The sequence below is a fragment of the Cyprinodon tularosa genome, unplaced genomic scaffold, assembly GCF_016077235.1.
Source record: "Cyprinodon tularosa strain WSP-4 unplaced genomic scaffold, ASM1607723v1 ctg859, whole genome shotgun sequence".
Classification (NCBI taxonomy): Eukaryota; Metazoa; Chordata; class Actinopteri; order Cyprinodontiformes; family Cyprinodontidae; genus Cyprinodon; species Cyprinodon tularosa.
In genome coordinates, this window is record NW_024039628.1 from 347908 (window position 1) to 370254 (window position 22347).

At 48.8% G+C, this 22347-nt stretch overlaps 1 protein-coding gene across 1 annotated transcript; it reads left to right on the plus strand.

Annotated features, from left to right (window-relative positions):
- The first annotated feature begins 105 nt into the window (after window positions 1-105).
- prss16 (serine protease 16) lies at window positions 106-20739 on the plus strand. The gene is made up of 9 exons (XM_038273122.1): window positions 106-325; window positions 972-1153; window positions 3765-3997; window positions 6692-6827; window positions 8712-8826; window positions 11987-12188; window positions 18093-18183; window positions 19673-19875; window positions 20438-20739. Exons 1-9 carry the CDS (start codon window positions 149-151, stop codon window positions 20545-20547), a joined length of 1449 nt encoding a protein of 482 aa, XP_038129050.1. The 5' UTR covers window positions 106-148; the 3' UTR covers window positions 20548-20739.
- The last annotated feature ends 1608 nt before the right edge of the window (window positions 20740-22347 follow it).

The window sequence follows — 22347 nt, forward strand, 5'->3', positions numbered from 1 at the left end:
ATAACATTCTCACATATAACATTTATGATATATGATATAACAGCTGATAATTCCTATGGATTTGGGCGGTCCATGAAGTATCCTGTAGCTATTCATGTGACTGGACTTGAACGGGTCACATGCTTCAGGCTGTTGCTGTGGATCCATCATGGCTCTTCGGTGTGTGGCTGCGCTCAGCCTGCTTGCTGTGGCAGCAGGTCGCTTCCAGGGATTCAGGAGAGGGAATGTGCTGCATGATCCCCCCCAGGGGGCTGAGTCTGAGGAGCTGTGGTTCACTCAGAGACTGGATCACTTCAACGGGGCAGACAGCAGAGTGTGGAAGCAGGTAAGTGTTGAGCAGTCAGAGGGCTGTCAGGTGTATCTGTAGAGCTTCCACTCACTACTTCCAGAAGTATTCACACCTTGGAAGAAGTTGGGTTTGGATGAAAGGAAGTAAAACTTCCAACAATTTTACCAAATGATAATCTTTCAGAAATGATCTGATTAGTGAACTGATTCACTTTATTTCAGTATATTGTGAAGCCTCAGCGGTTTGTCATAAGTTGTAACTTCATACAAACTGAATATTAACTGTCCCCTGAAATCACTCTCACAGTGAAACATGGTGGTGGCAGCTTCATGCTGTGGTCTGATTTGATGGAGTGAGTTACTGTTGGAGGGCGCCGTAGACCCCAGAGCGGGGCATGGAGCCCAAGCAGAGTAGATGAACATGTGGTCCAGTCCACAGCAGCTCCCTGTCCAATAATAGACTAGAATCTATCGAAGTCCAAACCTCTGAAAAAAGCAGAAAAGTTGGAGCCTGGCGTGGCTGAAAAACGCACCTCATGCTTTTCTGATGTTTATTTGTGTAAATAGTGCTGCGTCCACGTCCTTCCCACGCCTCTGGAGGGACCGGACCAACCAGGAGCTGAACGGGTGCCGATAGTTTGGCTTGGCTCTGTTTTCATCTATCTCCATGTTTTCTCTCACAGAGATACTTCACTAACGATGCCTTCTACCAGCCTGGAGGCCCCGTGTTTCTGATGATTGGTGGGGAGGGCCCTGCTAACCCCGCATGGATGAAGGAAGGCACCTGGCTCACCTACGCTAAGGAAGTGGGAGCCCTCTGCTTCCTGCTGGAGCACCGTTTCTACGGGAAGAGTCACCCCACGACGTAGGCCAATGGTTAATGTTCAGGTTCCAGGGGTCGCCTACACGGTGCCCGTGGGCATCAAGGGGCCCCCTGGAACCGCCTGGGGGGCCGACAGCACAGCTCCCCAGAGGGCTAAGTTTGAAATGTTGCTGCTTTTTCAATCACGCCAGCATCTATAGAGATTTAAAATAACAATATTTAAAAGAAACATTGAATCAAAGGTCAAAGGTCAGTAGTCCTTTCTATGACTCTTAGTCTTCAAAAGGTCGGTAACCTCTGGTCCAGATGATTCGCCTGGAGACACTATTTGCTAAACATAGAAATATAGAAATGTCTCCTCTGCTGCGTGTAGATCTATCACACCAGTTCAGGATGGATGGATTCCCATTCACTGCTTCTCTATTCACTTTATTTCTATGGCTGTATTTTACAGCACATCATCTCAGGTTGTTTTCCTGAGATCATTTTAAGTTAATTACCTGCAGGAAATGATCCTCCTGGATGAACTGGAGTTGATGACATTTGTCTGGATTCAGTCCTTGATTCTTCAGACAATCCTCCCAAGAAAGTTAAAAAAAAACGAGTCCAGTCGATTGTTTTTTAACTTTCTTGGAATGACTTTGACCTGGATGACTGAGAATCTAAACCAGGATAGTATTCAGCAATCCCTCACATTAAGCATGCTTGTAGCGACAGTGGAGAGGAAAAACTCCCTTTGAACAGGAAGAAACCTCCAGCAGAACCAGGCTCAGTGTGAGCGGCCATCTGCTGAGGCCCACTGGGGTTCAAGGAGACAGAAGCAGACATAGAAAAAGAAGCATAGATACAAAAGGCAACTGTCAACCAGCTCCACAGGCGGCCCCGTCCAGGAAACACACAGCCAGGCAGACGAGCTCCGAGCCAGCTCCCATGTCAGAGGATGAAGAGAGCACATCCAGTTAGTCACAGTCAGAGAAACAGGACTACACTGGAAAACAGGCCAAGCTCCAACATCTAGAAACAAAGGTGTTGATGGCAGCAGCACAGCTGATATTTCTCTCCAGGATGGAGTCACAGCCAAACAGGAACAGACCAGATGAAGCTACTATGAGAAAAAGCAGAGAGAGCAGAACGTTAGAGATTGAACTAACAGATTCTGCAGAGTGGGAGAATAGAGATAGAATGAAGCAGAATGATGAAAAAGGGGTCCCTATGTCCTCCAGCAGTCTAAGCCTATAGCAGCAGAACTATAGAAATAGCTCAGGATAACCTGAGCCACTCTAACTAGAAGCTTTATCAAAAAGGAAAGTTTTTAGACAGGGTGTCTGCCTCACGGACTAAAACTGGTAGTTGGTTCCACAGGAGAGGAGCCTGAGAACTAAAAGATCTGCCTCCCATTCTACTTTTAGAAGTTCTAGGAACCACTAGTAAACCTGCAGATTGAGAGCGAAGTGCTCTGTTAGGAACATAAGGAACAATCAGATCTCTGATATCAGATGGAGCTTGGCCATTTAAGGCTTTATATGTGAGAAGAAGGATTTTAAATTCTATTCTGGATTTAACAGGAAGCCAATGAAGAGAAGCCAGGATAGGAGAGATATGATCTCTCTTTTTCATTTTCATCAGAACTCTGGCTGCAGCATTTTGGATCAGCTGAAGGCTTTTAACTACAGTTTGTGGACTTCCTGATAGTAAAGAATTACAATAGTCCAGCCTTGAAGTAACAAATGCATGGACTAGTTTCTCAGCATCACCCCTGGACAGGAGATTGCTCATTTTCTGAAGTATGAATCCAGGCCAGATGGCAGCATTTGTTCTTTTCTTGCTCTGGAGAGAGAATAAAATCAGAAGTTTGATGTCAGTATATTTGTTCTGGTAATGAAATCTTTGAGGGAATCATTTCTCTGCTCCTCATGTTTTTCTCTGCTTTATTTATCCACTTAGCAGAAACGTTTTCTCTTCCATTCTCAAGCTAATCAAAGGTGGCAGCTAGATTCTGCTTCTACAATGAAAGATTAAATCATTTTAAAGCTTTCAGGACCAAAAAACTTTGTTGAAAGGATTTTAGAAGAAATGATTCCAGGTATAGAAGCGCCTGATGTGACGGAGTATCATGAGGCTTCGTTGACTCAGAGGTTAGTGAATAATTACAGGGAAAGATGGCGGTAGGAGGAGGGAACCATGACTGGTGATGCATCTCTGCAGTTATTTAGTTCTGCTGGCTGCAAACATCTGAGCTTCATTTCCAACTTTATGGAAGATTTTAAATCCTTTATCATTTTTATGCTGCAGCTTCTATGTCTTTACAGCCCCGTTTAAACGACGGGCGTCCATGTTCAGATTCTAACTGGGATTAATTACAAAATGATTTTAGAGTTAAACTTGTAAACATGTAGTTTCTAAGCTGTACCACTAGGGGCAGTCCTGCATTGAGCCTGATGCCTGCTTGACTCAGTTTCAGGAACATCGAACCATAATCTGATGGTTAACATCTCTGTTCTGTAAACTGGTTCATACTGGGAAGCCCTGCTGTGCTACGATGATGGACCCAGGGCCAATCAAAGCTTTTATTTTGAAAGGAACTCAGGAAGTGTTAAACAAACATGTCTTCTCCTCCTTAAATGGTTGACTTTCTCCCCTTTCATCCATTCAGGGACCTCAGCACGTCCAGTCTGCGCTTCCTCAGCAGCCGCCAAGCTCTGGCTGACCTGGCCCACTTCCGTACAGTGATGGCGGACAGCCTGGGGCTGAGCAACAGGAAGTGGGTGGCGTTCGGGGGGTCGTACCCGGGGTCCCTGGCTGCTTGGTTCAGGCTGAAGTTCCCCCACTTGGTTCATGCTGCCGTGGCCACGAGCGCACCACTGTTGGCCACAGTCAACTTCCCAGGTAGGAGGGGGGGCATACAGGAGGCCAGGGGGGTGGAGGTGAGACGGGGGGGGTGGGGTGGGGGGTGGGGGGTTAACTGCTTCCTCTTATTTATTTATTTATTTTTCCCACATTTTATTCTCACTCCACTATTACCAGTACAGAGCAACAGAATTATCTCAGCATTTAACCCATTCCCCCGGGGAGCGGTGGGCTGCCGTGGTGCGGCGCCCGGGGAGCAGTGCAGCTTCCAGGGAGCAGCGGGCTGCCATGGTGCGGCGCCCGGGGTGCAGTGGGCTGCCGTGGTGCGGTGCCTGGGGGGCAGTGTGGCGCCCGGGGAGCGGTGGGCTGCCATGGTACGGCGACCGGGGAGCAGCGGGCTGCCATGGTGCGGTGCTTCGGGGGCAGTGTGGCGCCCAGGGAGCAGCGGGCTGCCATGGTGCGGCGCCCGGGGAGCGGTGGGCTGCCATGGTGCGGCGCCTGGGGAGCAGTGGGCTGCCATGGTGCGACCCCGGGGAGCGGTGGGCTGCCATGGTGCGGTGCTTCAGGGGCAGTGTGGCGCCCAGGGAGCAGCGGGCTGCCATGGTGCGGCGCCCAGGGAGCAGCGGGCTGCCGTGGTGAGGCGCCCAGGGAGCAGCGGGCTGCCGTGGTGAGGCGCCCAGGGAGCAGCGGGCTGCCGTGGTGAGGCGCCCAGGGAGCAGCGGGCTGCCATGGTGAGGCGCCCAGGGAGCAGCGGGCTGCCGTGGTGAGGCGCCCAGGGAGCAGCGGGCTGCCGTGGTGAGGCGCCCAGGGAGCAGTGGGCTGCCATGGTGAGGCGCCCAGGGAGCAGCGGGCTGCCGTGGTGAGGCGCCCAGGGAGCAGCGGGCTGCCGTGGTGAGGCGCCCAGGGAGCAGTGGGCTGCCATGGTGCGACCCCGGGGAGCGGTGGGCTGCCATGGTGCGGTGCTTCAGGGGCAGTGCGGCGCCCAGGGAGCAGCGGGCTGCCATGGTGCGGCGCCCAGGGAGCAGCGGGCTGCCATGGTGCGGCGCCCAGGGAGCAGCGGGCTGCCGTGGTGAGGCGCCCGGGGGAGCGGTGGGCTGCCATGGTGCGGCGCCTGGGGAGCAGTGGGCTGCCATGGTGCGACCCCGGGGAGCGGTGGGCTGCCATGGTGCGGTGCTTCAGGGGCAGTGTGGCGCCCAGGGAGCAGCGGGCTGCCATGGTGCGGCGCCCAGGGAGCAGCGGGCTGCCATGGTGCGGTGCTTCGGGGGCAGTGTGGCGCCCAGGGAGCAGCGGGCTGCCATGGTGCGGCGCCCGGGGAGCGGTGGGCTGCCATGGTGCGGTGCTTCGGGGGCAGTGTGGCGCCCAGGGAGCAGCGGGCTGCCATGGTGCGGCGCCCAGGGAGCAGCGGGCTGCCATGGTGCGGTGCTTCGGGGGCAGTGTGGCGCCCAGGGAGCAGCGGGCTGCCATGGTGCGGCGCCTGGGGAGCAGTGGGCTGCCGTGGTGCGGCGCCCGGGGAGCAGTGGGCTGCCATCGTGCGGTGCTTCGGGGGCAGTGTGGCGCCCAGGGAGCAGCGGGCTGCCATGGTGCGGTGCTTCGGGGGCAGTGTGGCGCCCAGGGAGCAGCGGGCTGCCATGGTGCGGCGCCTGGGGAGCAGTGGGCTGCCATGGTGCGACCCCGGGGAGCGGTGGGCTGCCATGGTGCGGTGCTTCAGGGGCAGTGTGGCGCCCAGGGAGCAGCGGGCTGCCATGGTGCGGCGCCCAGGGAGCAGCGGGCTGCCATGGTGCGGTGCTTCGGGGGCAGTGTGGCGCCCAGGGAGCAGCGGGCTGCCATGGTGCGGCGCCCGGGGAGCGGTGGGCTGCCATGGTGCGGTGCTTCGGGGGCAGTGTGGCGCCCAGGGAGCAGCGGGCTGCCATGGTGCGGCGCCCAGGGAGCAGTGGGCTGCCATCGTGCGGTGCTTCGGGGGCAGTGTGGCGCCCAGGGAGCAGCGGGCTGCCATGGTGCGGCGCCTGGGGAGCAGTGGGCTGCCGTGGTGCGGCGCCCGGGGAGCGGTGGGCTGCCATGGTGCGATGCCTGGGGGGCAGTGTGGCGCCCGGGGAGCAGTGGGCTGCCATGGTGCGGCGCCCTGGGAGCGGTGGGCTGCCATGGTGCGGCGCCCGGGGAGCATTGGGCTGCCATGGTGCGGCGCCCGGGGAGCGGTGGGCTGCCATGGTGCGGCGCCCGGGGGGCAGTGTGGGGTTAAGGGTCTTGCTCAGGGCCCCAGCTCTATGCCTCAGTTAACGGTTTAAGTCCATCAGCTAAAGGCCGCTCCACGGAGCTCAGTGGAGCGTAGCTGCTGCTTCTCCTCCTCCTCTTCCTCAGTCTTCATCATGGATCAGACGTCTCTGCAGCAGTCACCTGATGGGAGTCGGATCGTTGGGGGTTCATGTTAGGCTCAGCCAGTGGGCGGAGCTTCAGCTGCTGGTTTCCTCCTGCATAGACCTGCTCCCAGCCACACGCCGCCGCCTCTGACTCACTGTGGCCTGAAGGAAGCGCATCGATGTTCAGGCTGACTTGTTCCACAGTTGGCTTCAGACGCTGGTGCTGAGTCGTCCGTCTGCCCTTTGACCTCCACACTTCCATGGTTGTAGATTTCCCTCCTGGTCTGGAGCTTAGAGGAAGCTGCTCAGATCGTCCCTCCCTGGAGCCTTTCAGTTGGGCCTGGATGCCAGCAATGATTCCCTTCTCTCTGCTTTTCAGAGTACCTGGAGGTGGTGTGGCGTTCGCTGGCCTCAGAAAGTGCAGATTGCCCCGTGTTGGTGAAACAGGCTTCAGATGCCCTGGCGGAACGTCTGAAGGACCCCAAAACCTTTGAAAACATCACCAAAGACTTCAAGTAAAACCTTTTAGCATGTTGGGTCTGAAGCAGCTTCACCTGCTCTGTTTCTGTCACGTTTTCCTCTCATGCTGACATCATGCTGCTGGAATGTAAGCAGACCAATCACGTAGAGCTGCTGTGTTCGTCGCCATGCTTGTCTCACATCATCTCAGCGGTTAACTGACTGTTGGAAGGACTCGCAGCTTCCTTCTCTTCACATTTTTATCTCTGTAGGTCTGAAGGAGAAGAAGAGCTTCCAGTAGTTTGATGCTTTGGATGATTTATACAAATAATCTTCATTCTAATCCCGACTTTTGATGAAAGATGAATCTTTCACAGGTTATTAACGTCGCCTTGATGGGTTAGCTGAGTTTAAACTATCCAAACATGCTGAGGAGGCTCATAGATCTAGATGAGGTAGATCTGTGTGGGAAGGATGAATGCTTAAGATGCTCCCTGACCTCTGACCCCTCCATCACTATATAGTGAACTTCATAGTGAACTCAGTTAACTGACTCTTGGGTAAGATAATCACTGCACTGATCTCTATTTATTCACTGGATTGCTGATAGGCTGTTGGTAGTACGGGCTGCAGTGAAGTCACCAGCCGCCATATTGGTACTCGGTTAGGGGCTAGGGGACAGGACAGGAGTTAGGGGCTAGGGGACAGGAGTTAGAGGCTAGGGGACAGGAGTTAGCAGTTAGGAATTAGCGGTTAGAGGCTAGGGGACAGGAGTTAGCAGTTAGGAATTAGCGGTTAGAGGCTAGGGGACAGGAGTTAGTGGTTAGGGGATAGGGGACAGGAGTTAGCAGTTAGGAATTAGCTGTTAGGGGCTAGGGGTTAACAGTTAGGGGTCAGGGGTTAGTGGTCAGGGGTTAGTGATTAGGGGTTAGCAGTTAGTGGTTAGGGGCTAGGGGTTAACAGTTAGGGGTCAGGGGTTAGTGGTCAGGGGTTAGCGATTAGGGGTTAGCAGTTAGTGGTTAGGAGCTAGTGGTTAGGCGTTAGGGGTCATGTTGTACGTTCAGAACAGCCCGAGCGTTCAGGTTCGGGTTGAACCTTGTCCATACCTGATCTCTGTGGCGGTTCAGCCCAGTGGTTAACTGCCAGGTTAGGTCACGGTCTGCAGGCTGCAGATGATTATCCCCGCCTTCTATCCTCCATATTCCCGCCAGGAGCTCGCTGTCCGTCTGCCATCGCGCTCTAACCACCGTCTCCTCTGTTTTAGTGACTGAGGTCAGACCTGAGGTCATATAAAGCGTGTTAGCTCAGCCGTCATGGGAAGAGGAGAAGATGATGCAGACGTGTCCAGCTTCCTGTTCCTTGTCCAGACGGGATTTTAGTCTCCATAGAAACTAAATCTACCGTTTCAGTGGAAGCTTCCAGACTTATGATGGAGACGGATCCGTTCACTAGATGAACGTTCTGTTCATGAAGCGTCCGGCTTCCTGCAGCTCAGTGACTGCGGCCATTAGAGGAGGTCACAGAAGGAGGAGTCTGAAAAACCACGTTTACTGCATTTTCTCCTTCCCTCCTCTTCCTGCTCCCCCTCCTTCTCTCCCCCCTCCTTCCCTCCTCTGCTCCCTCTCCTCCTCTGCTCCCCCTCCTTCCCTCCTCTTCCTGCTCCCTCTCCTCCTCTGCTCCCCCTCCTTCTCTGCTCCCCCTCCTTCTCTGCTCCCCCTCCTTCTCTCCCCCCCTCCATCTCTCCCCCCTCCTTCCCTCCTCTTCCTGCTCCCCCTCCTTCTCTGCTCCCCCTCCTTCTCTGCTCCCCCTCCTTCTCTCCTCCTCTGCTCCCCCCCCTTCCCTCCTCCTATGCTCCCCCTTCTTCTCTTCCCCCCTCCTTCCTTCCTCCTCTGCCCCCCCCCTTCCCTCCTCTGCTCCCGTCTCTCCTTTCCCCTCCTCAGATTGTGTTCCCCGCTGCAGATCCAGTCAGAGTCTGACTCCGCCTACTTCCTGGAAACCCTGGCTGGGAACTTCATGGACGTTGTCCAATATAACGAAGACAACCGAGGATTCGAGGTGAAATTCAGAGTTTTCTCCTGATTCTGAACTGTTTTGGTTGATCTGTGTCATTTAACCAAGCAGTGGATTTCCTGGACGCTGATGGCAGAAACATGGAGGATAGCTGTTTCCATAGCAACGTTTATGCACCTGAGGCGCTGATGGTTCTGGTCCATGTGGAGAAGAAGCTGGTTTTGTTGTGCTCCAGAGGGGACGTTCTGGGGGGGGCAGCTGCAGTCTAACCTGCTGGGCTCTGGGTCCTGGTGGCGTACGGGTTCTGATGGTGATCAGAACATTATTAACAGGTTCTAGTCCAGCAGCTGATTGGCTCCTGGGAAAGGCCCTCCTCTCCCACACTGTGTGTGGATCCATGCACTTCATGGAGCTCTGCCCAGCCCAGGAACTAAACCTAATCAGGAACTAATCTCATATCTTCCAACTTTGACACCTTGGACTGTTGGCAGCAGCTGGAAGAGTCACTGACCTCTGAACGTCTCGCAGAGAAATACCAAAAATGAACAAAGATGAATCATAGAGATTTAATTTCTGTAATTTAGTTGGTTTTAGATGATCCCATTTCAGCTGCCAGTGATTCCTGCAGCATATGGCAGCTCTTCTGGCCCTCAGGAGCCCAGGGGCCTCTCTGCTAAACGCTGCAGCTGTTCTCAGTTAATGGTCCTCAGAGAAGATGCAGCCATAACAGAGCAGCCTTGGTGTCCTGGAAGCTGTGGCCTTGATAAGCTTATCATGGTTTTTCCAAAAGAAAATCTAAAATCAACCCTCTGGACTTTGTTTCCAAGTCTGAAGACGTTTCTCTTCCATCCAGGAAGATTTTTCAATCCAAAATGTCAGAAATAGCGTTTAGTTCCAGGTTTTATCCAGCAGCCCAACAAAGCCTGGTTTTAGTTTAGAAAACATGCAAATAGAAACGGATGAACGGGTCCCCCCCTTTGGAATGGGGGTCGTTAGGCTTCTTTGTTAGCCTGCAATGCCCCATACCTGTCTATGTCTCTGAAAGGGGGGGTCGTTAGAGGGAATTGTTGGCCTGCAATGCCCCATACCTGTCTAAGTGTCTTAAACCCCTCTTTATCTTGGTTCAGATGCTGAGCAAAGCTCTGGGAAACGTCTCCCCCGTTTCTATGTCAGGTTTCAGTGAATGTTCAGACTGCCAGTTTCCTCCTCTGAGGGTTTTCCTCACCCCCCCATCTTTTCTCCCCTTCCATCGCCTCTCTGTCCCCTTGCCGCCTCAGTGAGACGTGAGTCCGGTTACCAATAAGCCGATGTGAAAAAGCAACAAAGACTCTTTGGTCTCTCTGGTTTCCTGTGGCTCTGAGCCAAAGAGACGCCTGTGAAGAAATGAGGAGCAGTGGGGCGTGGAGCCCACAGCGTCGCCTGACAGGCGCAGCTTCCCGGCACAGCAGGCGGGACGTGGAGCGGGCCACCGGGTTTTAGGTTCTTCTGAGGAATGTGTGGAAAAAGGAGGCGTAACCTGATCAATGGGTTATCGCTCCACCGCAGCTTATTATGGTCTGTAGCTTCTAGAAGATTTACCAGCACCTCCTGTTTCCATGACGATGAAAAAAAAGACTTTTTTTTTAAATCTGTTCTCAGTTTAGTCTCATTATTTCCAACCAGAGTGAAACTCTGACCTTCTCACTGCAGCCAGCATGGACCATCCATCCATGCCGGTCAGTAGGCGGGAAATCCTCAGTCCTACTTTAGAAGGACTGAAGAGAAGACGGGAGAAATGTCTTCTGTTCCTCCTTCGGCCTTTCATGTACTCCACTCAATCACAAGCTGACGCTGGCAAGTTGCAGCAAAGCCACGCTGCCCTCCGACCACAGTAGGCAATGAGGCTCAGCTATGTTGCCCTAAGACACAGCGACACTGAAAGCTGGAACCAGGGCTGGAACCGACAACCCTTTGGTTGCTGAGCAAATTCCTGCATCTAACACCATTAAATTAACCTGTTTCCTCTAGATTCTCCTCCTCTATCCTATTGATGATGATGATGATGATGACGATGATGATGATGATGAGGAATAAAACGTTGAGGAGGTTGTCCCAAACATAACTTTTCATACCCTTTACCATGAAGCAGCAAGTGAAGCTGAGCTCCATCTGGCTTCCAAGGATCATTCTTCAGATGTTTCTACAACCTAACGGGAAACGGCTGAGTGGACCCAGACCAGCTGTCTATAAAAGGTCCCACATCAGACGCTGATGTCAGAGAGCAAACAGCAAGCACGGGGTCAGAGGAACTGTTGGTATAAACATCTCTGCTGCACTGAAGATCCAAACGAGGCCGCTGGCCTCCTCCACTTTTCACTAGCAGAAAGTTGGAACCAGCTGGACGATAGGAGGACCTGAAAAAAAGATGGAACTTCTTGGTGTGAATATCAGGCATCATGTTTGGAGGAAACCATCCAGCTGTAATCAGCAGCTCATCCCTTCAGGGAAGCACGGTGGTGGCAGCATCATGCTATGGGATGTTTTGTCAGCATCAAAAACTGTCAGAATAAGAGGAATAGAGCAATGAACAGAGACCTCCTAGATGGAAACCTCTGTACCTCAGAGTGACTGAGCCAAAGAATGGATCAGAACACCTCTGGGAATATTCCGGAGGGACCGAGCCAGAACCCGGGCTTTGGTCCAATTAAACGTCCAAATTGATCTAAAATGGCTGCACAGACGTCTCTCTAATGGCGCTGAGATGTTGTGCAGAGAAGAACCGTCTACTTGAGGCATCAGGTTCAGAGAGACCAGGCTGGATAAGATCGGCTTTAAACCAAAGCTGTGAAGACTTTTAGTTTTTTTCTCCGTGGACCATTATGGGCTGCTGCTTGTTTGATCTAGAGGACAGACATGTATTTAGTCCCATTTGGAATAAGGCTGGAACAGAACGGAATGGGAAAATTTCAGCGCTGTGAATACTTTCTGGATGGTCCAGTAGAGCTCTGGACATAAATCTTTAACATCGGACGGTGGTTTAATCAGATGCTGCAGCTTCCTGCTCCTGTGCTCATCTCTCTAACCAGCGCCTCCTTCAGGAAAGCAGACAGATTTCACTCCAAATATTTCCATCATCCGCCCTGTTGGAACTTTACTACGACGTTTGAAGTAAGTATTGATATTAACCAACCGACTCTCTCTGTCCACCTGCACTGTTTTACCTCAGGGGGTTCAAGGCACCAATGTAACCATCAAGGTGCTGTGCGGCGTAATGGGAAACACCTCGATGGGAGATCCTTACAGCCGCTATGTTGCTGTGGCCCGCCTCATGATGGACACCTTCTCTATGAAATGCCTGGACAGCAGCTTCAATAACTACGTCAGAGACATGACCAACACGTCCTGGGATGGGCCGGCTGCGGAGGGAGGTGGGTTTACTGAGACCTACACTTTAATACTCATATTACATCACATTAAAACATTTATGTATCTTATTGGAACTTTCTCACAGCGAGTTATTTCTTTTTTTTTTTTCAAATGAAAGTCTGATTACTGTCGGAAGGTCGGAACTTTTCTGAACATTTCTCTTCCTGCTTTGCACATTTAGAGACAAAGATGATTGACTGTTACCTTACCCTGACAACCTTTATGCTTGTTGGCAAGAAATGTTGCAAACATATTCTTTTAATGACCGACTCTCTACCTTAGCTCTAGGGTTAGATGTTAGTGGCCTACTCTCTACCTTAGCTCTAGGGTTAGATGTTAGTGGCCTACTCTCTAACTTAGCTCTAGGGTTAGATGTTAGTGGCCTACTCTCTAACTTAGCTCTAGGGTTAGATGTTAGTGGCCTACTCTCTACCTTAGCTCTAGGGTTAGATGTTAGTGGCCTACTCTCTGCCTTAGCTCTAGGGTTAGATGTTAGTGGCCTTCTCTCTACCTTAGCTCTAGGGTTAGATGTTAGTGGCCTTCTCTCTACCTTAGCTCTAGGGTTAGATGTTAGTGGCCTTCTCTCTACCTTAGCTCTAGGGTTAGATGTTAGTGGCCTTCTCTCTGCCTTAGCTCTAGGGTTAGATGTTAGTGGCCTTCTCTCTACCTTAGCTCTAGGGTTAGATGTTAGTGGCCTTCTCTCTACCTTAGCTCTAGGGTTAGATGTTAGTGGCCTACTCTCTACCTTAGCTCTAGGGTTAGATGTTAGTGGCCTTCTCTCTACCTTAGCTCTAGGGTTAGATGTTAGTGGCCTACTCTCTGCCTTAGCTCTAGGGTTAGATGTTAGTGGCCTTCTCTCTACCTTAGCTCTAGGGTTAGATGTTAGTGGCCTTCTCTCTACCTTAGCTCTAGGGTTAGATGTTAGTGGCCTACTCTCTGCCTTAGCTCTAGGGTTAGATGTTAGTGGCCTACTCTCTAACTTAGCTCTAGGGTTAGATGTTAGTGGCCTACTCTCTACCTTAGCTCTAGGGTTAGATGTTAATGGCCTTCTCTCTATCTTAGCTCTAGGGTTAGATGTTAGTGGCCTTCTCTCTACCTTAGCTCTAGGGTTAGATGTTAATGGCCTTCTCTCTACCTTAGCTCTAGGGTTAGATGTTAATGGCCTTCTCTCTATCTTAGCTCTAGGGTTAGATGTTAGTGGCCTTCTCTCTATCTTAGCTCTAGGGTTAGATGTTAATGGCCTTCTCTCTACCTTAGCTCTAGGGTTAGATGTTAATGGCCTTCTCTCTATCTTAGCTCTAGGGTTAGATGTTAGTGGCCTACTCTCTGCCTTAGCTCTAGGGTTAGATGTTAGTGGCCTACTCTCTAACTTAGCTCTAGGGTTAGATGTTAGTGGCCTACTCTCTACCTTAGCTCTAGGGTTAGATGTTAATGGCCTTCTCTCTATCTTAGCTCTAGGGTTAGATGTTAGTGGCCTTCTCTCTACCTTAGCTCTAGGGTTAGATGTTAGTGGCCTTCTCTCTACCTTAGCTCTAGGGTTAGATGTTAGTGGCCTTCTCTCTACCTTAGCTCTAGGGTTAGATGTTAATGGCCTTCTCTCTACCTTAGCTCTAGGGTTAGATGTTAATGGCCTTCTCTCTATCTTAGCTCTAGGGTTAGATGTTAATGGCCTTCTCTCTACCTTAGCTCTAGGGTTAGATGTTAGTGGCCTTCTCTCTACCTTAGCTCTAGGGTTAGATGTTAGTGGCCTTCTCTCTACCTTAGCTCTAGAGTTAGATGTTAGTGGCCTTCTCTCTACCTTAACTCTAGGGTTTGATGTTAGTTGCCTTCTCTCTACCTTAGCTTTAGGGTTAGATGTTAGTGGCCTTCTCTCTACCTTAGCTCTAGGGTTAGATGTTAGTGGCCTTCTCTCTACCTTAGCTCTAGAGTTAGATGTTAGTGGCCTTCTCTCTACCTTAACTCTAGGGTTAGATGTTAGTGGCCTTCTCTCTACCTTAGCTTTAGGGTTAGATGTTAGTGGCCTTCTCTCTACCTTAGCTCTAGAGTTAGATGTTAGTGGCCTTCTCTCTACCTTAGCTCTAGGGTTAGATGTTAGTGGCCTACTCTCTACCTTAGCTCTAGGGTTAGATGTTAGTGGCCTTCTCTCTACCTTAGCTTTAGGGTTAGATGTTAGTGGCCTTCTCTCTGCCTTAGCTCTAGGGTTAGATGTTAGTGGCCTTCTCTCTACCTTAACTCTAGGGTTAGATGTTAGTGGCCTTCTCTCTATCTTAGCTTTAGGGTTAGATGTTAGTGGCCTTCTCTCTACCTTAGCTCTAGGGTTAGATGTTAGTGGCCTTCTCTCTACCTTAGCTTTAGGGTTAAATGTTAGTGGCCTTCTCTCTACCTTAGCTCTAGAGTAAGATATTAGTGGCCTTCTCTCTACCTTAGCTCTAGAGTTAGATTTTAGTGGCCTTCTCTCTACCTTAGCTCTAGAGTAAGATATTAGTGGCCTTCTCTCTACCTTAACTCTAGAGTTAGATGTTAGTGGCCTTCTCTCTACCTTAGCTCTAGAGTTAGATGTTAGTGGCCTTCTCTCTACCTTAACTCTAGGGTTAGATGTTAGTGGCCTACTCTCTACCTTAGCTCTAGGGTTAGATGTTAGTGGCCTTCTCTCTGCCTTAGCTCTAGGGTTAGATGTTAGTGGCCTTCTCTCTACCTTAGCTTTAGGGTTAGATGTTAGTGGCCTTCTCTCTGCCTTAGCTCTAGGGTTAGATGTTAGTGGCCTTCTCTCTACCCTAGCTCTAGGGTTAGATGTTAGTGGCCTTCTCTCTACCTTAGCTTTAGGGTTAGATGTTAGTGGCCTTCTCTCTGCCTTAGCTCTAGGGTTAGATGTTAGTTGCCTTCTCTCTACCTTAGCTCTAAAGTTAGATGTTAGTGGCCTTCTCTCTACCTTAGCTCTAGGGTTAGATGTTAGTGGCCTTCTCTCTACCTTAGCTCTAGGGTTAGATGTTAATGACCTATTCTCTACCTCTCTCTCTCTCTCTGCCACAATATTCTGCCCAAAGAATCTAAAATAAACTATTTTCATACACTGTCTGTGATTTTCTGTTTTGAATGTCTGAGCTTGAGGAAGATTTCTAAAATGAGAAGCAGAAAAAACAAAAGTGATATTAAAATGTTCTAACTACAGCCAAAGTGATGCATAAAAGTCCAATTGGAAGGATTTAGGGTTATTTTAGCCAAAAGACATGGGTGTGGGGATGTGGTTTTAGCAATTAAGTGAACCAAGACTTGGGTGTAGCTGAAAGTCTTTTTTTAGGCAGGAATAAAATAAGAAAACACTGTTAGCTGCTGCAAAACCTGAAGGGTAAAGTAGAAAAACATCTGAGATTGCTCAAGAGATGACATTTAGACCTGCATGTTGGTCATAAAGTAAAAACCCATCTTAAAAGGAGTAGCTTTTGTTTCACTGTTTCACAGTCAGAGTGGAGAGTTCCTCACTCATGTTGAAGGATAGACTTCACCTGAATAACTTAATTGTCTTTTCTACATTTTTTTAATGTTAGACTCTGGACCATAGCTCTAAAAGAAAGAGAAAGCTAATGGAATACTTTCAATTCAGTGCATAAATACTTTAATGCCAAAGGGAAATAAGATTTTGTCACACAGAAGTTTGTGTAGTCAGTCACCCATCACAGGTCAGGCGAGCTATCCAGGGTGTACCCCACCTCTTAGTCATTGCATTGATATCCTCTCCATGGGGCTGACTGTGCTAGCTCAGTCTGTAACCTCAAAACGACCTTGCAGGGCTTCTTCAGCTTCCTGGGACCATCTTTTTACAGTTCTTTTTAAGCAGGTAATCTCTTATAAAGTGGCTTAAACTCTCAGCAAGGTTGTGATCTGATTTACCTAGAGGAGGTATTAGGGTTAGATGTTAGTGGCCTTCTCTCTATCTTAGCTCTAGGGTTAGATGTTAGTGGCCTTCTCTCTATCTTAGCTCTAGGATTAGATGTTAATGGCCTTCTCTCTACCTTAGCTCTAGGGTTAGATGTTAGTGGCCTTCTCTCTACCTTAGCTCTAGGGTTAGATGTTAATGGCCTTCTCTCTACCTTAGCTCTAGGGTTAGATGTTAGTGGCCTTCTCTCTATCTTAGCTCTAGGGTTAGATGTTAGTGGCCTTCTGTCTACCTTAGCTCTAGGGTTAGATGTTAGTGGCCTTCTCTCTATCTTAGCTCTAGGGTTAGATGTTAATGGCCTTCTCTCTATCTTAGCTCTAGGGTTAGATGTTAGTGGCCTTCTCTCTATCTTAGCTCTAGGGTTAGATGTTAGTGGCCTTCTCTCTATCTTAGCTCTAGGGTTAGATGTTAATGGCCTTCTCTCTATCTTAGCTCTAGGGTTAGATGTTAGTGGCCTACTCTCTGCCTTAGCTCTAGGGTTAGATGTTAGTGGCCTTCTGTCTACCTTAGCTCTAGGGTTAGATGTTAGTGGCCTTCTCTCTATCTTAGCTCTAGGGTTAGATGTTAGTGGCCTTCTCTCTATCTTAGCTCTAGGGTTAGATGTTAGTGGCCTTCTGTCTACCTTAGCTCTAGGGTTAGATGTTAGTGGCCTTCTCTCTATCTTAGCTCTAGGGTTAGATGTTAGTGGCCTTCTCTCTATCTTAGCTCTAGGGTTAGATGTTAGTGGCCTTCTCTCTATCTTAGCTCTAGGGTTAGATGTTAGTGGCCTTCTCTCTACCTTAACTCTAGGGTTAGATGTTAGTGGCCTTCTCTCTATCTTAGCTCTAGGGTTAGATGTTAGTGGCCTTCTCTCTATCTTAGCTCTAGGGTTAGATGTTAGTGGCCTTCTCTCTATCTTAGCTCTAGGGTTAGATGTTAGTGGCCTTCTCTCTATCTTAGCTCTAGGGTTAGATGTTAGTGGCCTTCTCTCTATCTTAGCTCTAGGGTTAGATGTTAGTGGCCTTCTCTCTATCTTAGCTCTAGGGTTAGATGTTAGTGGCCTTCTCTCTATCTTAGCTCTAGGGTTAGATGTTAGTGGCCTTCTCTCTATCTTAGCTCTAGGGTTAGATGTTAGTGGCCTTCTCTCTACCTTAACTCTAGGGTTAGATGTTAGTGGCCTTCTCTCTATCTTAGCTCTAGGGTTAGATGTTAGTGGCCTTCTCTCTATCTTAGCTCTAGGGTTAGATGTTAGTGGCCTTCTCTCTATCTTAGCTCTAGGGTTAGATGTTAGTGGCCTTCTCTCTAACTTAGCTCTAGGGTTAGATGTTAATGGCCTTCTCTCTACCTTAACTCTAGGGTTAGATGTTAGTGGCCTTCTCTCTATCTTAGCTCTAGGGTTAGATGTTAGTGGCCTTCTCTCTAACTTAGCTCTAGGGTTAGATGTTAATGGCCTTCTCTCTACCTTAACTCTAGGGTTAGATGTTAGTGGCCTTCTCTCTATCTTAGCTCTAGGGTTAGATGTTAGTGGCCTTCTCTCTATCTTAGCTCTAGGGTTAGATGTTAGTGGCCTTCTGTGTACCTTAACTCTAGGGCTAGATGTTAGTGGCCTTCTGTGTACCTTAACTCTAGGGCTAGATGTTAGTGGCCTTCTGTGTACCTTAACTCTAGGGCTAGATGTTAGTGGCCTTCTGTCTACCTTAGCCCTAGAGATAGATGTTAGTGGCCTGTCTCTACCTTAGCTTCAAAGAGAGAGCTTGTGATTTCCTAAAGCCACTCTGGTACTTTGGCATAACTTTTCGAATCCATCCTGTCAGTTTAGGCCATCCTGTGGGCTTTCTCCTGTTCATTAATCTGAATGACTAAAAGGACAGTGGTCATTATAACATTCAAGCTAATATTCAGACTACATTCTCTGTGTTGTTGCTGCCTGTTTTTCTTCTGTTTTTACTGAGTGAATATGCAGCAGTGTTTATTTTTGCTTATCTGTTGTCAGGGAGACAGTGGGTCTACCAGACCTGCAGTGAGTTTGGATTCTACCAGAGCACAGACTCCCCAAACCAGCCATTCACAGGCTTCCCTCTTGGGTAAGTGCAGCACATAGTGTTTCTGCCTAATAGGGTCATGATTATGATTCAGTACAGTGCACATTCTCACCCAATCGGCTTTAATTACGTTCACATCATGCACTGTTTCATATATTCCTCTCTGGTTTTAGAAAGTCGTTTTGTTGTTGGAGAAAAACATACATAACTGTTTTAAGTCTTTACCATTTGCTGTGTAATCCACAAATAGGGTTAGTAATTTGTCTTAATAGTATTTTATGCAGCAGCAAATTCAAAACAAAATATAAGATATTCATTAAATGGAAGGAAAAAATGTTCACAGTTTTCTTAAATCCACCTACAGACGTATAGTTTTAAGGATTCATGAAAGCTAAATGCAGCAAATGACATCAAAGTGTCATGATCTGCTCCTCTGGGTTAGTTATGTTTTTCTGTATTTACTAATAAAGTTTATATCACCTTTGAATCACTTCTTAGCTTAATCTTTCCTCATTGAAAAGGAAAGGTTAAACTAAACTTTTCATTTTATGTTATCTCCTGTTGGAGCTCTATTGTGCTATGGGCATTTTGAGGAGAAGGTGTTTTTATTTTCTTCCCACATCTGAAGAGTTGCTTGGTTGTTCAGTGAAAGCTAACAATAGCAGCTGCTAACAGCTGTCTCCACTGGGTCCCCCCCCCCCCCCCCCCCCGATCACAGCCTAGCTTCATGGCAATAATGTGGCTCTGCATCCTGTTCTAGATGTTTTTTAGGTTCATGGTTTTAACAGAAGAATCAGAGGAATTTATGCCACAGGCGTAACTTTCTGAAGTACTGGTATCACCCACACCAACTCTGGCCTGGTGGGGACCGTCCCCCCCAATAATCTCTGCTTTTTTCCCCATTTCCGCTCATTTACTTTAGCCAAAGTTTAGAGAGTTTGGTTGCAGCTAACTGCCATCAGAGCGTTTTGACTCTGTGTTTTTTTCCCTCTCTCCCGTTGCTCCTTTGTCCCGCCTCTCGGTGTGACATCATCAGATCTGTCGCTTTGACATCATCAGATCTGTGCTTCAACTGGCTGATGGTTCAACCACCCAAACCAATTCAAGACGATGTTCATCCGTGTTTCCATTATAGCATGCTAAGCTAGCTCCAACAGTGTTCCCCCTCTGATGTCACCATGGAGACGGCTTTTTCCAGCTGTTCATTGGAGTGCTGCTGTGGAGCTACTGAATGTAGGATATTTGGATTAAAATGAGCCTGTTTGGTTCCTAATAACTCAGAACAACCTGGTTTTTCCTGCTGCAGAATTCAGAATTACATGAAATCAATATTGCTTCATCAATACTTTCTTTCTATCTAAAAAAACAAACAAACATGCATCCTCTTCCTTCCTGCTCACCATTATGCACTTACTAGTGTTAGTCATTCATATAGATGCCTGTAAAACACATTGAAGCCTAAAGAAGTACGGCGGGATTTCCCAGACACTGGATCTCTTTAATTTCTTGTATTTGCCTGAATTAAATGCAGTTATCAAGTGAAACAGTGTGCAAGATTCTACAACATCAGTGCTGAGGAGGTGGCAGAAGCTGTGGCCCAGACCAACGAGTACTACGGTGGCTATAACATCCGCTCCAGCAGGATAGTGTTCCCCAACGGGTCCGTCGACCCCTGGCACGCTTTGGGAATCACTCAGGACATCACAGCTGAGCTTCCTGCCGTCTTTATTAAAGGTGAGCCATGATGATGGTGTCCTCTTTCAGCTGTTTAGAGGCTCAATCATTGCATCATGTTTTTAGCATCTTCTGTTTCCTTCGCTGAAGACTTTTCACCACTAACCTGATAGTGAGTCAAATACCAGCACAGTAGGCAGACTCTTCAACCGGAGCTGTGGAGCTCCTCCAAAGTAACAGTTACGGTGGTCCAGTCAGACCATCCCTTGGGAGCGTTGCAATTAATCCTGATTAAATGCTGAAAATAAATCCCACAGATTGACTCTACTTTAGGTGACGAGGCAGAAGAGTTCTTTTGCTTAAATAAACCATATTTTCCTTTTCTGCTTTCTGTGTTTTATCTCATCAAATCCCAGAGAAAAGCGTTGATGTTTGTTGTCATTATGTGAGGGAAAAGTTAAAGGGGAGGAACATTGATGGTAGCTTCCTCCAAAGCTAAGACTCCTTTTTATTTCCATTCTTTGTCCTTAATGATGTTCAGATTCAGCTCAACTCTCCTCAGCCTGTGATTCCTGAATGCGGAGCCTCTGTGGGATTAATGCAGTTTTGTTTCTTGATCCAGGGACGGCTCACTGCGCCAACATGTACCCAGCGAGGAGCCAAGATCTTCCACAGCTGTCTGAGGCTCGAGATCACCTCCTCCTGCTCCTCCAGCAGTGGTTGAAGCGATGAGCGTCTCTCTGCTTAAAGAAGCAAACGCATCGATCCTGATTTCTGAAATTAAGAACCAGTTTCCTTTCACTGCTGCCAAATTTTAAGCTCCTTGAAATCTTGAAATGCGTCTTTGCACAAGTTGAGAAGTTTTTTGTTCTGAATGAGTTCAAGCTTTGATTTAATAAAGTTTTTTTTTCTTATTGATACCAAGTTGGAGATATTTTTACATGTGTGATTTTTGTATTGTGAAGGTGTTGTGCTCCTTAATGCTAATCGCACTCTGGCCAGCAGGGGGTCAGATGGGGGAGGATGTCAGACAGCATCTCCCCATGGTGATCCATCCAGTCAGAGCTTAAATCGTCCAAGCTAACCAACCTCACAGAGAATTTCAGTAGCTTTCCAGACACCGATTATCACCAAGTCTGTGGAAACCAGCAGAGCTGATTCACCGTTCACTGGTCCAGCTGCTGTTGCAACAGGAAGTGGTGAGACTGAGGCAGCAGTTTAGAGCCTGGAACAGACTCACTCCTTGTATGTGATCGGGTTACGTGTCCAGCTGGCCTGCATGAACGCGGTCCTGGTCAGGAAATGCTCAGCATTATCTGGTGTGCTTAGGTTTTTATAATAACACCACCAGGACCATGAAATGTGGGAATGTGGTGCTGAGCAGCTCTGTGGGATTCTACAGCACCTCTTCCCCCTTAGTCTGACCCTGGAGACACTTCCAGGGATGTGGAAGACCTCCTGCCTGGATCCAGGACCAAAGGAGTCCCTTTGGGCGCCTGGGGCTTCGGGTCTCCCGGCGCTGGACTCAGTGCTCTGGGGGGGGCACCTCTTCGGCTCTCCACAACCGCTATTGAGCATTTTTTCTATGGATGAACTTTACATGCACAAGTTCACCATCACAAACAAACTACAGGTGCTCGGCTCCAGGAGATCCACTTCCAAACAGAAAGCCCACATTCATATCTTCAGGTAACACAGAGTACATGTCAGACTTAAAGCTACAGTGTGTAATTTTCAGCGACATCTAACGTCCAGACTGCAGACTGCAGCAACATGAACACCCCCCCCCCCCCAACAGTACGGCGAGCGTTACGGGACAAAATGTCTTCCACGACGTCCGCATCACCTACCTTCTCAAGTGATGAGGTTTGTTTACATAGATAATTTTACAGATAGTATTTCATTAGTCTGTGTAGGGTATAGATTTCATGTAGACTTAAGATAATAAATATACTCGTTATTTTTTCTACATCGTTGCTTTGCATGGTGATATAAACAGACGAAGTAACTGTAGTCATTAGTTTAACAGCGAGATTGTGTTCGCTGGAAGAATATATATTCCCCGTTTACAGAGTCCAAGTCTTGTTTGTGGCACGGGGGTTACAAGGCGAGGAAGAGGGCGAGGAAGAGGGCAGAGAGGCCGGCGTGGGCGTGCAGCCAGGGCCAGGCGAGGGAGGGGTGCCAGCGGGGTGACTAGAGCAGAGGAGGAAAGGCTTGAAGATCTCCAAAGGAGCCGGAGAGAAGTAACCGAGGTATATATCCAGAAAATTATTTTACAGAAAATTACTGAATCATTACCTGTGAAACGTCAGGGACGTTGCTGAATAAGTATACTGGAGAGTAACAGCATCATCACGCAGCGTGTTATTGTAATGGACGATATCGCAATCGCTAGTTTGTTGGCTCTGCGCTGCCGTAGCGCAAAGATGTCTGCCTCCATGGCTGCGAGACCGCTCCTATGTAATTATAAATAACGAATTCTAAGGCAACGCAAATATTAAGGTTAAGAGGCTGAGCTCGTAGATGATGATA